Here is a 17,322-nt window from a genome sequence, read left to right as displayed (position 1 = left end):
ATTGTGCCCCATGACCCCATTAATGTGCATTCTTCTGTTCTTGAGCTGGGATTTTCAGCATAAGCTGTGCTGCCTCCACAAACCAGGTTTACATTTCAGTAGTAAGGTCAGGCAGTATTGCTGCACTTGCCCAATTTAATAAGAGACAATCTCATGGCAGTGGTTGAGATTGATGATTCTCTGCTATCTATTCTCCTCCCACTATCCCTCTCAGCAAGAAAGCCACACTCTCCTGAATACATAGTGGGGCAAAGTTAGGATTTCAAGACTTAATTTTTTATTATGTATTTAGCTTTAGTTTATTATTCATCGTAATAAAGCTTGATAAGAGAGAATTCCAAGGTTTCTGCTTGTAAAGCAATCACTTTCAGTCTAGTCAGCTACCAAAGCTCCAATTGGTGCCTCTGGATTCCCCCCCCCCCATTTCTCCTTCCTGAAGCTAATTTTCCTCATAAAGCTCTTTGTCAGGGAAAGAGTATCTTCTCCTATCTCTCATCATTCCACATCTGTGTGTCTCCTAAGTTCTCCACGTTTTACAATTTCCCCTAAGCAAGGGTGCATGCATATATGCACATACTAAGTAGCAGTTTAAACTGCTTTTGCTTTTAATTTGCATTTCCCACTGATTCCATATCTGCCTTGTCTATACAGAAGCACTATATGGCATCTGAATGTAGCTGCACTTTGATTGCATGGAGACACCAACTGCTATTTCTGATCAATCTTTTCACTCTAGGAAATAAAACCCTTCTATTAGGAAAGCATTTAATTTTAATGTGGACGAGTATAGTGAGGCTGCATTTTGCCAATGATAGTATTCAATATTTTGATTTCTTAAAAACTTGAATACAAATAGTCATTGCCATTTTGAAAGTATTTGATTTGATTATGAGCTACTAAGTTGATATTGACTCTTAATAATAAACATAGATAATTTCTTAAGGAAGTATGTTGTCTCCCAGATGCAGACTAAAAATGTGACAGATAGGTTCACTAAAATAATCCAGCCCACCAATTATTATTCCTTTCTCCTCTTTCACGTTAGGATGAATAATACAACTAAGAGCCTGAAATCAATATCAAAGGAGCAACTAGGCAAAAAAGCAAAGGACCTAGGTGCTCAGATTGCTTTCTCATCAGCAGTCCCAATGATAAGTCAATAACCAATGAGAGAACAGATGTTTTAGAAGTAAACCGCTGGCTCAAAGAATGATGCCATGGTGAGAACTTTGACTTTCTGGATCATGGATTACACTACCTACAGGAAAGGCTTCTAGCAAGAGATAGACGAAATTTGGCAAGAATGTGTTTGGGAAGCAAGTAGGTCAGTTCATCTGAAGGGCTTTAAACTAAAACTGGAGGGGGAAGGAGACAAACTTGTAGGGCTAAACCCAAAGCATATAGGCCAACACAACAAATTAGACAAGAGAGAACGGAAGAGGTGAAGAAGGGCCACACAAGTACAAATCAGGATACGCAGGAAGCAAAACTAAGGTCAACCATAAACGGCTGAAATGCCAATATACCAATACTCATAGTATAGGGAACAGAGAGAGCTTGAAATCCTAGTATCTGATCCTTCTGTGATATTGTAACTTTCCAGGGAAAATCCTTGAAAAGATAATCAAGTGGAGAAGTTGTGAACAGCTAGAAATGAACAAGGTGATTACAGTACTAGAAGCCAGTATGAGTTTGTTAAAAATAGATCATGCCAGATAAACCATATATCCTTCTTTGATAAAATGACTAAATTAGTGGATCAAAGAAATGCTGTGGACATAGTATACTTATACTTCAGTAAGGAATTTGACAACGAAGACCACTGTCTGCTTCTTGGTAAGACAGAAAAATGTGGGAATCTACCACCAAATGGATTTGTAATAGGCTGACCAACTGCCCCCAGCATGTAGTCCTTATCTACATAGAGTGAAGTATGCAGTAGGGTACCTCAAGGTTCTGTCTTGGGCCCAGTACTTTTCAACATCTTCATGAATGATCTATGGGGGGATAGAAGGGGAACTCATCACATTTGCAGATGACACCAAGCTGGGGGGAATTGCTAACCCTTTGGAACATAGGCTCAAGATCCTGATAGATCTTGACAGATCACTTATATAACAAGATGTAGTTCAATTGTGAGAAAAGAAAGCTCCTGTATTTAGATAGGAAAAACCAAATGCAGAGGTACAAAATAGGTGGTACCTGGCTCAACAGTAGTAACTGTTAGAAAGATCAAGGTGTACCAATAGGGGAAATATTTGTAGCCCAGGGGTAAAATGAGGGGTGCTTGATGTTCTCTGAGCTTGATTGTTTTCTTGCACGTTTCATTGCTCAAACTAGGTAGCATCATCAACAGATCTAGGTGGCCTAATGGACCACTACTTACGTATGAGCCAGCAATGTGCTGCAGCTGCCAAATACGCCCATGCAGTTCTGGTGGTCTGCATCAACAGAGGGATAACATCAAGATCATGAGAAGTGATAATAATGCTTTACTACTGCTCTAGTGAGGCTACAATTGGAATACTGCATACATTTCTGGTCACCAGGATACAAAAAAGTGCTGAAACCTTAGAAAGTGAGCAAAGAAGAGCAACAAAAATGATAAAAGGGTCTGGAGGCTAAATTGTATGATGACTGGTTGAAGAAAGCTAGGTTTTCTAACTTATTGGGGAAAAAAGGATTAGGGGGGACATGATTACTGTCTTTCAGTACTTGAGGGGCTGTCACAGAGCAGAAGGGATTGACTTATTCTCCAAAGCAACAGATGACAAGGCAAGAAATAATGGATGGAAGCTTGTTAAAAATAAATCAAAGCTAGAAGTAAGGAGAAATTTCCTAACAGTGAGAACAACTAATCAATGGAATAGCTTGCCTCCTGGAGTTTTGGGTGTTCCATCATTGGAAGTTTTAAAAAATGGACTGGACAACCATTTGACTGAGAAGGTATAAGGTCTCCTGACTCTGAGGTCATTCCAGCTCTAAGTTCTATAGAGGTCTCTGGGAAAATCTGCCTCCAACCTGGTCCCTTTAAAGGTAGACTTCATTTCTTTTTAATATACTGAGATAGATCAAGTCTCTGCTATTGGATATCCCACGGTTAAGCAATTTTTGAAGGACTGCTAAACTTGTACAGATTTTTAAGAGTTAATGATTGCCTTCTTTTTGTAGTGGTTGTCCTAGAAATCAACTTTCTTGAAAACAGATGCTCCTATTAAAGAGTTCAGGCCAATAAGGTTCAGGAGGAAATTTCTCTATGCAAGTCATGTATCAACAGTATAAACACCAAATAAGTGAGTGCAAGGACTAATGTTTATTAGCATTTCTTTGCTGTGCCTCATAATAATATTGTGAATAAAAAAGATTTGGGAAATATTAGAGGACCAAGCCTTTTAGATTTTTTTTAATCTCTAGATAAAAAAAATTCTGATTTTATTCTGTAATACAGAACTGAGGTATTGATTAGAAATACATGGAATCATATGCCAATGGCAGAAATTATGAATAATATAGGACATATGGTTGCAGTGTGGACAAACATCAGTGCTCAAATTAATACTGGAAGGATCAGAAGACAAGACAATGTTTCCCCTCCTGCTTAGTTGTAATAGTTGCACTGCACAGGTAGTCCTCGACTTACAACCAGAATCGAGCCCAAATTTTTGTTGCTAAGTGAGACATTTGTTAAGTGAGTGTTACCCCATTTTACAACTTTTCTTGCCACAGTTAAATGAATTGTTGCAATTGTTGAATTAATAACTGAATCCTTAAGTGAATCTGGTTTGCCCACTGACTTTGTCAGAAGGTTGCAAAAGGTGTTCATGTGATGAGACACTGTAAGCATCATAAATATGAACCAGTTGCCAAGCATCCAAATATTGGTCATGTGACCACGAGGATGCTGCAATGATCGTAAGTGTGAAAAATGGTCATAAGTCACTTTTTCAATGACTTGCAACTTCAAATGGTCACTAAATGAATTGTTTTAAGTTGAGGATTACCTGTACAGAACAGTTGTGCATTTAGATGACTACTAAAAGAGCCAGTTTGAGGAGAGTAACCAGATCTTCCAAGTCATATATTTTAATCCCATATTGGTAAAGATTAATAAGAGTTTTAGCCATTTAAAACTCATTTATATTAAGATATTCTGCAATGAATACTTAAGAACTCAATACTTGCATATTAATTCAGATATAAATTTCACGATGTTCAATGGTTTTATCCTCTGATAAGATTAAAACTCCAGTCTCATTTACATTAAAGCAGGGGTGTCAAACTCGCCATGTCACGTCATGTCGCAACGTATCGTGACTTTTTCCCCCTTGCTGGAGCTGGGGTGGGTGCAGCTTCCGTGTGACACATCCAGTCTGCGGGCCGGCATTAAAAGGAAAAAATTAATCTACTCATTTTTCTCCTGCAATAGGTTTTTTATTTTCTGTTTTCTAAACCAAATGCTCATAAGGTTACTGTTTCAGAAATGCTTCAAAAATTATAAATCAGTTGGTTTGAGGAGTAAAATAAAACATTACTGATGGCAGTTTTCATCACTGTTCAGCTATTTTTTTAATATTTTATATCTCATATATTTTTTAATCTTTGAAAGGAACCTAAGAACTAAGTAATATTGATGTAAAAGTAGTATTAATTAAGAATGGCTGTTTTTCTTCTCTCCTGCTAGTAAGTCACTACTGCTTAGCCTAAGGGCTCTTTTGAGGTATTGAATAATTTATTGAGCCAGCTGCATAATAAAACAAGGTAAGTCATGGCTCAATGATCAACTAACAAAGTGCTGCCACATGCTGTGTTTGCTTTTTTCCCCCAGCAAGAGGGTTTATCTAACAAATTTAAATTCTCCAACTCTGATTGTTTATAAAAAACGTGCTGCAGAAAAGCCCAATTGTTTGTTTCTTATAGCATATTCCAAACTACAACAATAAAAATACGAATTCCTTTTTCAGACAATAAACTAAAGTGAGGATGCATAATTAAGCACTACATTAGTTTTCAAAGAACAGGAGCCATGTATGAGTAGAATATCTAAGGAGCTATATGTTGCACACTGACTATGCAACTTTGCACTGAACAAATATTAAAAGAATCATCTATGGTTTTGGTTGATATATTTGCATGGGGAACCAACAAATATATAAACCATAATTGGACTTACCAAATCATTTATAAGTTGACTGAAAAAGTATCATTCTGTCATCTTGCTTGAAATGATTTATTTCTAGTTGATATTGCAAAGTTGCTTTGTAAATGATATGGTTTTGACTGTTAGCAAGATTAATTGTGGGCTATGACCAAGGAAAAAATACTTGTCCTGCACTTTCTGACTCTATTAACCACTGCAACGCAACAAGGGGATTGCAGATCTCCTTCCCAATTATACATGTTTTTCAGATAAAGCTAATTCTTTTTGGTATCATCAATTCCATCTTATATGGTAAAATTTTCTTTAGAATGGGAGTAAAGAAAGTTGTTGGTCTGCTTTTCAAATACAGGTAGTCCTTGAATTACAACCATTGATTTAGTGACTGTTTGAAGTTACAACACTGAAAAAAGCGACTTACATCTGTTTTTCATACTTACAACTGTTGCAACATACCCATTATCACATGATCAAAATCCAGAAGTTTAGCAACTAGTTCATATTTATGACAGCGGCAGTGTTCTGGGGTCACGTAATCACCTTTTGCAACCTTCTAACAAGGAAAGTCAACCATGGTATTAACTTAACTGTGACAGAAAGGTCATAAACTCTCTTTGGGGCTCAATTGTGGTTTTAGGCCAAGGACTACCTGTAAAAATATTTTTGGCCGTTTCTGAATAGTATACAAACCTGTTCTTCATTAGACGGACTTCTCTTTTTCGTGCTGCTTCTTCTGCTGGTTGAGTGGGAAGAGCTGGGGAAGATGCCATGACGACACCAGGTGCAATGGTGCTTGTGGGTGCTGTGCGAATTTGGTAGGTCTGAACATCTCCTGAAGCAGCTAGAAAGAGTTACAAAAATGTTATATTTGACAGTACTGGAAGACAATTCTTAAAAAGATTTGAAAATCTGTTCATATTATCCATTTAGTTGGCAGTTCTCTTAGTGTAACTGGCATGGTTGACTGCAACTCTCACTGCAAAAATACAAAGTTTCTGCTGTTCTGTATTTATAGAAATAACATACAATTCTCGAGCATTTCTTTTTGCATTGACAATCCTCTTTGACTTCTTTCTCCTATCCCTCTTAGTTACTTTGTTCCCTGATCACTTTCCTTCTGAAACTACTTAAAACAATCTCTCCCCCTTCCTGTTCACATTCCCAAATATCCTGCCCAAACCACCTTTGAGATTCAAAGGATATTTTTATCTGCATACTGGGGGTTTTTGGCTTCTTTTACCCAGTCTTATGCCTCTCTTCCCTCTCTCCAACCCCTTCTCCCAGAACCATTGCTCTTGTTCTTTATCTTTTCCCCTCACAATGTATCTGCTATCAAGATTCTACCATTTTTCTGCCTTTACATTTCCCACGTTTTCTCCTAAGGTTTCCTCTCTCTCATATGGTATAGATTCAGATATCTTTTCTAACTCAACAAATATGTTCAACTCAACCTGAACAAACTACTAGGCTTTCCAGGAATCATATAATAGAATTAGTTTATATTGTGCTACAATTAACTATGATTAACAAGCATTATCAGGTGACCGAAATAATATAAATCCCAGATGCATAGAGAAAAAAAATATAGAAAATACAAACAAGTCTACTAAGACGTAAATATACGATAAATGTATCAATTTACCCTACATATAAATGATCACCATATTATAGTCTACTGCTGTAATGGTAAACCGTAAGATCCATACATTTTATAAATGTGGTTCCTGTCTCTGATGTCTCATTCTTTTAACTTTTTTCTTTTTAATAAATGATATTTATTTCAAAGACAGGGTACTAAAAAACAACAAAAACAAAAAGACAACCCCTGCCCAAATTACAAACACAACAAAAATAATAAATAATAATAAAAATAATTAAAAAGTGTGCAGAATCAGCATTAAACATTGTCCATCCTGGTTGAATGTTTCCCTCCCTTGCACAGTGGATCTACAAATAATTATAAGCTTCCTCATCTATACTTGCTTTATTTATTATACTACTATTTTACATCACAATTCTTTAAAAAAATCTTAAATATAGAAATCTAATCTCTTCTCTGACCTCGTATCTGTTAACTCTAAAAAAACACAAAACCCTTGTTAACTAGCGGCCCAAAGAAATAAGATTATCTTAACTATCTCCATTATTACATTAAACTTGCAGAAACCCCATGGATGACGTCCATTCTCTTATAAACATGTCCATAATATTGTTTCTAACCCATGCAGTTAATTTCACCATCTCTGCCAACTTAATCAATTCCAGTTGATCATCTTCAATCCATTTTATAATTCTTTTATATTTTTTTATATTATATTTTATATATTATATATTTTTATATTAATATCCTTTTCCACATTTTCTGATTTCTGCAGATAGAACTGGACAGCTCAGGTTTCCTGCCTGAGCAGGGGGTTGGACTAGATGACCTCCAAGGTCCCTTCCATCATCATCATCATCATCATCATCTTATTATTATTATTATTATCATCATCATCGTCGTCGTCGTCATCATCATCATTACCACCACCTCCTCTGTGCCCTTTTCCTCATTTTCTGATAGGCCTCTAATTCTATTTTTTTTTCTAATGTGGCAATTAGTGTCCTTGTTAATTCATATCCAATTATTATATATCTAGAGTTTTCCACCCCTTCATGGATTACTGCCTTGTCGTGGCGAAGGGGCTTGCGTAATTCAATGAAGCTATGAGCTATGCCGTGCAGGGCCACCCAAGACGGAAAGGTCATAGCAGAGAGTTCTGACAAACATGATCCACTGGAGAAGGAAATGTCAACCCACTCCAGTATCTTTGCCATGAAAACCCTATGGACAGTACCAAAAGGCAAAACGATATGACGCTGGAAGATGAGCCCCTCAGGTCGGAAGGCGTCCAATATGCTACTGGGGAAGAGCAGAGGGCTAGTACTACTAGCGCCAGAAAGAATGAAGCGACTGGGCCAAAGCCAAAAGGACACTCAGCTGTGGATGTATCTGGTGGTGAAAGGAAAGTCCGATGCTGTAAAGATTTTTTCTCCATAGGAACCTGGAATGTAAGATCCATGAATCAAGGAAAGCTGGACGTGGTCAGACAAGAGATGACAAGACTGAACATCGACATCTTAGGCATCAGCGAACTAAAATGGACAGGAATGGGTGAATTTAATTCAGATGACCATCAGGTATACTACTGCGGGCAAGAATCCCTCAGAAGTAATGGACTAGCCTTCATAGTCTATAAAAGAGTAGAAAAGCAATACTGGGATACAATCCCCAAAATGACAGAATGATCTCAGTTCGAATCCAAGGAAAACCATTCAATATCACAGTAGTCCAAGTCTATGCCCCAACCACCGGTGCTGAAGAGGATGAAATTGACCGGTTCTATGAAGCTGAGCTTGTTGATCAGAAGGTCGGCAGTTTGGCGGGTCGAATCCCGAGTGCCGCGTAACAGAATGAGCGCCTGTTACTCGTCCCAGCTTCTGCCAACCTAGCAGTTCGAAAGCACGTAAAAATGCAAGTAGAAAAATAGGGACCACTACGGTGGGAAGGTAACAGCGTTCCGTGTGCCTTTGGTGTCTAGTCATGCCGGCCACATGACCACGGAGACGTCCTCAGACAAGCGCTGGCTCTTTGGCTTTGAAACGGAGATGAGCACCGGCCCCTAGAGTCAGAAACGACTAGCACGCATGTGCGGGGGAACCTTTACCTTTACCTTTTATGAAGCCCTACAGCACCTTATAGAACTAACACCAAAAAATGATGTCCTTATCATCATGGGGGATTGGAATGCTAAAGTAGGATGCCAAAAGATAAAAGGAATAACAGGCAAGTTTGGCCTTGGAGTACAAAATGAAGCAGGGTACAGGCTGATAGAATTTTGTCAAGAGAATACGATGGTCATAGCAAACACTCTTTTCCAACAACCCAAGAGACGGCTCTACACATGGACATCACCAGACGGTCAACACAGAAATCAGATTGACTACGTGCTCTGCAGCCAAAGATGAAGAAGCTCTATACAGTCAGTAAAAACAAGACCAGGAGCTGACTGTGGCTTAGACCACGAGCTTCTCGTTGCAAAATTTAGGCTTAAACTGAAGAAAGTAGGAAAAAGCGCTAGGCCATTCAGGTATGAACTAAATCATATCCCTGACGAATATACAGTAGAGGTGACAAATAGATTTAAGGAATTAGATCTGATAGACAGAGTACCTGAAGAACTATGGACAGAGGTTCGCAACATTGCACAAGAAGTAGGAACTAAAACCATCCCAAAGAAAAAGAAACGCAAGAAAGCAAAATGGCTGTCTGAGGAAGCTTTGCAAATAGCTGAGGAAAGGAGGGAAGTGAAAGGCAAGGGAGAAAAAGAAAGATACACCTAACTGAATGCAGAATTCCAGAGAATAGCTAGAAGAGATAAGAATGCCTTCTTAAATAAACAGTGCAAAGAAATAGAAGAAAACAATAGAATAGGGAGGACCAGAGATCTCTTCAAGAAAAGTGGAGAGATGAAGGGAACGTTTCATGCAAAAATGGGCATGATAAAGGACCAAAATGGCAGGGACTTAGGAGAAGCAGAAGAGATGGCAAAATTACACAGAAGAATTATGCAAGAATGAACTTAACGTCCCTGATAACCACGATGAGGTGGTCACTGACCTCGAGCCATCCTAGAATGTGAAGTGAAGTGGGCCTTAGGAAAGCTGAGCAACAACAAAGCTAGTGGAGGTGACAGTATTCCAGCTGAGCTATTCAAAATCTTAAAAGATGATGCAGTAAAAGGGCTACACTCAATTTGCCAGCAAATCTGGAAAACTCAACAGTGGCCACAGGATTGGAAAAGATCAGTTTACATTCCAATTCCAAAGAAAGGCAGTGCCAAAGAATGTTCAAACTATCGCACCATTGCACTCATTTCACATGCTAGTAAAGTTATGCTTAAAATCCTACAAGCTAGACTCCAGCAGTATGTGGATCGAGAACTACCAGAAGTACAGGCAGGATTTCGAAGAGGCAGAGGAACTAGAGATCAAATTGCCAACATACGCTGGATCATGGGGAAAGCTAGGGAGTTCCAGAAAAACATCTACTTCTACTTCATTGACTATGCTAAAGCCTTTGATTGCGCGGATCACAACAAAGTGTGGCAAGTTCTTAAAGAGATGGGAGTACCAGACCATCTTATTTGTCTCTTGAGAAACCTATATGCGGGTCAAGAAGCAGTGAGACCTGGACACGGAACCACTGATTGGTTCAAAATTGGGAAAGGAGTCCGGCAAGGCTCTATACTGTCGCCCTGCCTATTTAACTTATATGCAGAGCACATCATGAGAAAGGCAGGGCTAGATGAATCAAAAGTTAGAATTAAGATTGCCGGGAGAAATATCAACAACCTAAGATATGCAGATGATACCACTCTAATGGCAGAAAATGAAGAAGAACTAAAGAGCCTCTTGTTGTGGGTGAAGAAGGAGAGTGCAAAAGTTGAAACTTAACATTAAGAAAACCAAGATCATGGCATCTGGCCCTCTCAATTCCTGGCAAATAGATGGGGAAGAAATGGAGGTAGTGACAGATTTTATTTTCCTGGGCTCCAAGATCACTGCAGATGGGGACTGTAGCCAAGAAATTAAAAGACGCTTGCTCCTGGGGAGGAAAGCCATGGCAAATCTAGACAGCACACTAAAAAGCAGAGACATCACCCTGTCAACAAAAGTGCGTATACTCAAGGCTATGGTCTTTCCAGTTGCATTGTATGGCAGTGAAAGTTGGACCATAAGAAAGGCTGAGCGCCAAAGAATTGAGGCCTTTGAACTATGGTGCTGGAGAAGATTCCTGTGAGTCCGTTGGACTGCAAGGTGATCAAACTGGTTAGTCCTAGAGGAGATCAACCCTGACTGCTCTTTAGAAGGCCAGATCCTGAAGTTGAAACTCAAATACTTTGGCCACCTAATGAGAAGGAAGGACTCACTGGAGAAGAGCCTAATGCTGGGAAAGATTGAGGGCAAGAGAAAAAGGGGACGACAGAGAATGAGGTGGCTGGATGGAGTCACTGAAGCAGTAGGCGTGAGCTTAAATGGACTCCAGAAGATGGTAAAGGACAGGAAGGCCTGGAGGAACATTGTCCATGGGGTCACGATGGGTGAGACACGACTTCGCAACTAACAACAAGAGTTTTCCAATATTGGGCAATTAATTATTTTAGCTATTTTAATTATTCTTAATTTTTAAGCTTGAGATATGGTGCTGTAAATAAATGCAGGAAGCCTAATTCTGGGGACCATTCAATTCTTTAAGTGATAGTATCTCCTCAAAACTTTTACATCAAAAGGTATAGCTTTATCAAATTTATTTTTGAGAACCCCTCTAATATTTGGAAAAATAATTTTGATTTACATGTGCCAATCTAACTGGAGTCACGTGCTAGCAATGTATAATCTTTCCACTGCAGTTCTTGCATTGAAACAAAGATTAATCCATCCACTTTTCATAGTTTCTTCTAGTTTGCCTTATGTATGTAATTATCAAGATCTGTATCCTAACCTTCCTTTAAACTATGTGATGGATCTCCTGTCAGCTGCCACCTCACACTTGCAACCATTATCAGCTGCCATGAACTCTGGGGGGGGGGGAGGGGGCGGGGCTTGTTGGGAGAGGAGATGCTTCAAGGAAAATGACAGTTCAATGTATCTTTCAGAGTAGCTTCAAAGTCAAGCAGCTGGGAACTGAACGCAGCGGCATACTAAACCTAGGCCTGAAAGTGACATCTTGTTTGAATTTGATTAGACAGGGGGACCAGTGATGGGAGGCAACTAAGGGAGGGAAAAGGTACGATTTGGGAATTTTGGTGCACAATCTTCAATTCTGGCTATGCACCACTGTAGTTCACTTGACTTCTACTAAACTATACATTTCTCAACAAATGGAGTTAAGGATCATTCTTAATCAGAGGTTCAAGCTGACATCTCCTCCTTGCAATAATAACCTATAGTTCTGATAGTATAGTTGCTCCAAAAACTGTTGCTACTAATAAAGCTGAAGAGAATTTGGGGAAAATTTGAAATAAAACTTTAAAGAAAAGATTAAAGAGATTATTTGCAAATGTTTAGAGGGAGGCAATGTGAACTAGCTCAAATGAAATCTTGGGCTAATTTCACATAAACCCATTTCTAATTTCCAACCCTATTGTGTTAGATATCAGTATAAATAGCTGGTAGAAATTATCTGTCCCATTCCTGCAACCGTCTACTTAAAAGGGACAGAAAATTGTAAGAAACAAGGCAGCAAAGGCATGCAGAGCATGGCCTCTGGAATTCTTTCTAACCTCTTTACCAGGAATGGCCTCCAATAGCCTCTGAATTTATTTCCGTATATGTGCATGTTATGTTTGCATTTCTGTTCTCCCTTAAGTTTACATATTCCTGTCAGACAGAAAAAATGTGTATGATTATAGCTCTTGCTTGTTTCAGCTCTGTTCCTGATATCCTCAGATTTTATTTGAAGAAAGAAAAGTCTCTCCTATTCTAATAACTAGCACTTTTAACAATTTCACAAATAAAAAGAATGAATTAATGAATAAATAAAGCATCAACCTTGAGTAAATCATTTAAGAATGTCCTTATCCTACCTTGTACCACTACTTGGTTGCTGGGTACCAAAATTTGTTGTCCATCAGTAGTCTGTGCATACTGTAAAATGGTGGTACCCGGCTGGGTTGCAGCTGCATTGGTCATAGTTAGAGTCTGCAGGCCTTGGACTCCATCCGTGCCATTGTTTGCTAACTGGATGGCACCTCCCTGGGTGATAGCAACTGGAAACAGGCAAAAGCAGGTAAACAATTCCGATATTAAGAACATTATAAATAATCTGAAAATAAGGTTGTTTAAAACATTTAATGTTATGCTGTTTCCTGTGATTACAGAGACATTTTCTTGATGCAGCAATTTTGATAAGTGATAGATAAATCACTACACAAAGCAATGCTGAAAACTATTTTGTCAATGGCATGTTTTTCTTAAACCTGTTATGGCAGAACAGCTGAAGCATCTCGCCCCAAAAAATCATTAAAAGAGTGTACTAATCTACTTCTGAAGAGATATTGAATTTTGTTCATCATGTAGGAAAGTGTAATTTATTATATGCATTTTGCAAGATGTGACTTTTTAAAGATTACAATTTGTTTTCTAATTCAATCAATCCAGATACTAGCATTTAATAACAATATGCATTTATTGTGTGATTCCTTGATTTTTTGGTAATGAAAAGTATATGTAATTTGTTAAATTTGTTGGTGATAATTTTTTGCTGTTGATTAATAAAATTAATAAAGTAATAAAAATTAGCTATTTGTTTCTAACAACCGACCTCTGTTCATTCCAATGGTCTAGAGGTTAAGGTAACAGGCTAGAAAGTGTGAGTTCAGTTCCCGTCTTAGCCATGAAAGTCACCTGGGTGACCTTGGTCGTTATTCTCTCAGCCAAACCCCTCTCAGAGGATTATTGTGGGGAAAATAGGAGGGGGAAGGTGTATTGGTTATTTTCGCAGCCTTGAGTCATTTGTAAAAGAAATAAAGATAGGATACTAATAAATAAAATAAACAATGGTTTCCCCTCGATATTTTGTTCTTCTTACATCTTTTTTATCAGTTTCATCCTTCCTCAGTTGCTTTCTTCTCTGTTGCTTCCACGTTAGTTTGTTTAGCACTTCACATACAATTATTGTTCTTAATTTTTTTCTGTACTTATTTCTGTATCCATTTTCAAGAATCTCCTCAGTCTGCTACACCTCACTCAGGCTGCAATAAGAATACCATTCACACATGGTCCCTCATCCAATGCTGCCAGCATCAGTTCCTCAACTTCATCACATATGCACCAATCCATTCATGCAGACAATACCTGCATGCACAGCATTGCCATATTGATGATGGATATCAGCAACACCAGTCCCTAAAAGAAAATCAGGACCACACTGGGGACCAGAGCAAATAATAATCATAAAACTCTTATGTCCTTCATCCACCCTCCCAGCCTTGATCACTGAACATGTAAGGGTGATTTCACATGGCAATGCTTCCGTCATGAGATAAATTAGAACACAAATCATGCTTTCATGCAGTAGCTATTGTTGAGCAAGTATTATATATTATAATCATTCTCAATATGAATTAAGTGCAACATTTTACTGCCTGGAAACTTTTCACTTCAACTGAAGGTGTAAACTGGTCCTTAAAGCCAAGATCGTATGTGAACAGGTGAAGAGTATTCTATCCTTTACAGTGAAGTGGGCAATAAAATACCTGCTAGGAAAGTAATGGGACTGAACTATATCCATAGCATTAAGAAGGGCACTAGAAGGCACAGGACATGCTAATTTTCTAAGACATGTTTAATCGAAACAAAACACCTGTATAACAATGCTTAACTAATTTTCATTTGCCCTGTTCCTTTGTTGATATGCCACACTTGTATGCTATTGGTTTGTTTAATCCGAAAGTGACAAATACGGAGCTCTGAACATTTTCCAGAGGGGAAATTATAATTCCAGAGGGGAAATAAAATATAAATGATGCATTTTTTACATTTAATTAAGACTTTATATACTTTTCCTTTCCTACTATTGTATAAGAAACAGAGATCACGTACTATATTGCCCACTGCTTGTTTGATAAATTGGAGTTGGCACGGTGACAGTAGTAATAGCAGGTGCTGTTGCTTCTTCTTCAGACTTTTCTTCCTCAATTCTTGGCACTCCTGGGGCATCTGAGGACAAATCATTCAATATTTTCCTAAAAAAAAATAATGTTGGAGAAATCTTAACCAATCCATTAACTACCATGTTTATAATAATCTGACAATACATGTAACAGCAGACTTGTGGAGAAACCTGAGAGTATTGTGAATCCAACCTAAGCGTAGTCAATTACATTTTTCTTGGAAGTATGGCATGAAAGCAATTGTACTTCTGCTCTTGCAAGAATTCAGATATAAGCTGTATCAAAGATAATAATCTGTAATATACTTGTCCTTATTCATGAATTATTAATAGCACTGAAATTTAAAATCAAGTATTATGTGCTATGAGAAATGAAAAGATATTGAAAATACGTAGCTTAGATTTTAGATTTTGGCTGTGGTTTTAATATAATTTCTGAACGTTTCATTACCAAACTAAGTAACATGTACATAGCCAAAAACTAAGTTTCTTTTGTCCTCCAAATCAACTGCTCACAGCAGTTTTAACTATACTTCTCTTCCCTCTCATCCCACCTTTTCAGTACTTGTGTACTTTTATTCTGTACACAAGTGATTCTGTACCATTTGACCCATCCACTGCGATAATCAAGTTCGCAGATGATACAACTGTGGTGGGTCTTATTACAGGTGGGGATGAGACAGCATATAGGGCGGAGGTACAAAAACTATCCATATGGTGTAGTAACAACAACTTGCACCTAAACATCGGCAAGACGAAAGAGATGGTGTTAGACTTCCGGAGAAAAAAGGAGGAACCTGCCCCACTTTACATCGGGGAGGACTGTGTAGAGAGAGTTTCCTCCTTTAAATTTCTGGGAGTCTACCTCTGTGAAGATCTGACCTGGAAAGTTAACACAACCCAGGTGGCTAGAAAGGCCCAACAGAGGCTTCACTTTCTTAGGATCTTGCGGAAGAACAGGGTAGAACAACAGCTAATGACCCTCTTTTACCGGTCTACTATAGAGAGCGTCCTCTCGTATGGTATTGTGGTTTGGTATGCTGGTCTGACAGCCGCGGATAGGAAAGTATTACAGAGGGTAGTGAGCACAGCACAAGACATTGTGGGCTGTTCCCTGACACCACTGGATGACATCGCCAGGGCTTGTTGCCTTGGAAGAGTGAGGAAGATTCTCAGGGATGACTCACACCCTGGACGGTATCTCTTTACTTTCCTACCATCCGGTAGGAGATACAGGAATATAGCCAGCCGTACCAACATGGGCTGTTAGGCTTTTAAATGGGACATAATCTTATGCAGAATTGACTTGGGAGGCCGGTGTGTGGTGTAGTTGGTTCACATGGTGTGGTAGGATGGAGGATTTGTTGTCACTGTGTGTTGGGGGGAGAGAGCACGGGGGAAGGCTCAGCTAATCTCAATGTACACATGTTGTACTTTGACAATAAAGGTTTATATATTATATATACTTCTCACAATTGAAAAGGAATAACCAGAACACTGCATTATATCTTAAAAGTAATCATATTAGAGATTTGTTAGATTCTACTAGATGGTGTTAAGGGCCTCTTTTTAATCATAGTAGCAGTATTACTACTACTACCGCTTATAATAATAGTTATATACCAGTTATATAGTTATATACTGATACTGGAGAGACCAAAATGGCCTAAGAAGGACCAAATGAAGAACTGAAAAGTGGCATGGGAAGAGAAAGTATTACATGGTCAGTACATTAAAAAAATAACAGGTAAAGCAGATAATAAGACCTGGCAATGGTTAAGAACAAGAAAGTTGAATGGGCTAATTCTGGCTGCACAAGACCAAAGCCTTAAGAACAAATGCATACAAAGCTAGAACTGGGAACACAGCAACAGGCAGCAAGTATTTCTTCTGGAAATAAACTGAAGAAACAGTGGACCACCTGGTTAGCTGCTGCAAGAAGATCTCACAGAGTACAAACAATGGCATGACAAAATAGCAACAACACTGGATTGGAAGATCTGCAAAAATTAGCAATTGCCTGCAAGCAAGAACTGGTGGGATCATAAAATACAGAAAGTAAAAGAAAATGAAGAAGATAAAATGCTTTGGAATTTTAGAATTCAAAGAGACAGGTATCTGCCATATAACACGCCAGACTTAACACCTGTCAATAAGAAAGACAAAAAAGTCTGGATAGTGGATATGGTAGTGACCTTGAGAAAGTGGAATAGAAGAGAAGGAAATGGAGAAGATAACAAAATACAAAGACCTGCAAATAAAAATAGAATGACTATAACAAAAGAAAACAAAGGTAGTACAAATGGTAATAGGTCCCTGGGGTGCAATCCCAAAACAACTGGAGCACTACTTTAACGCCCTCTGCATTGACAAATTCACTAACCCTCAATTGCAAAAGGCAGCTTTACCTGGAACAGCTTACATCCTGCGATGATTACACCTTCAGCACTCA

General features: G+C 38.5%; 1 protein-coding gene across 2 annotated transcripts in view; it reads right to left on the bottom strand.

Annotated features, from left to right (window-relative positions):
• CREB1 (cAMP responsive element binding protein 1) overlaps window positions 1-17,322 on the bottom strand; it is a 57,550-nt gene that overhangs the window by 6,161 nt on the left and 34,067 nt on the right. For both annotated transcript variants that reach the window (XM_081329752.1, XM_081329751.1), the window contains exons 5-7: window positions 14,801-14,943; window positions 12,784-12,966; window positions 5,846-5,996 (exon numbers count right to left, since the gene is read on the bottom strand). In XM_081329752.1, coding sequence (XP_081185878.1) covers window positions 5,846-5,996; window positions 12,784-12,966; window positions 14,801-14,943 — 477 coding nt within the window. The remainder of the gene's footprint in view (window positions 1-5,845; window positions 5,997-12,783; window positions 12,967-14,800; window positions 14,944-17,322) is intronic.

Source organism: Vipera berus, assembly GCF_964194415.1.
Source record: "Vipera berus genome assembly, chromosome: 1".
In the NCBI taxonomy this organism is placed as follows: Eukaryota; Metazoa; Chordata; class Lepidosauria; order Squamata; family Viperidae; genus Vipera; species Vipera berus.
This window is presented reverse-complemented; position numbering and strand designations above follow the sequence as displayed.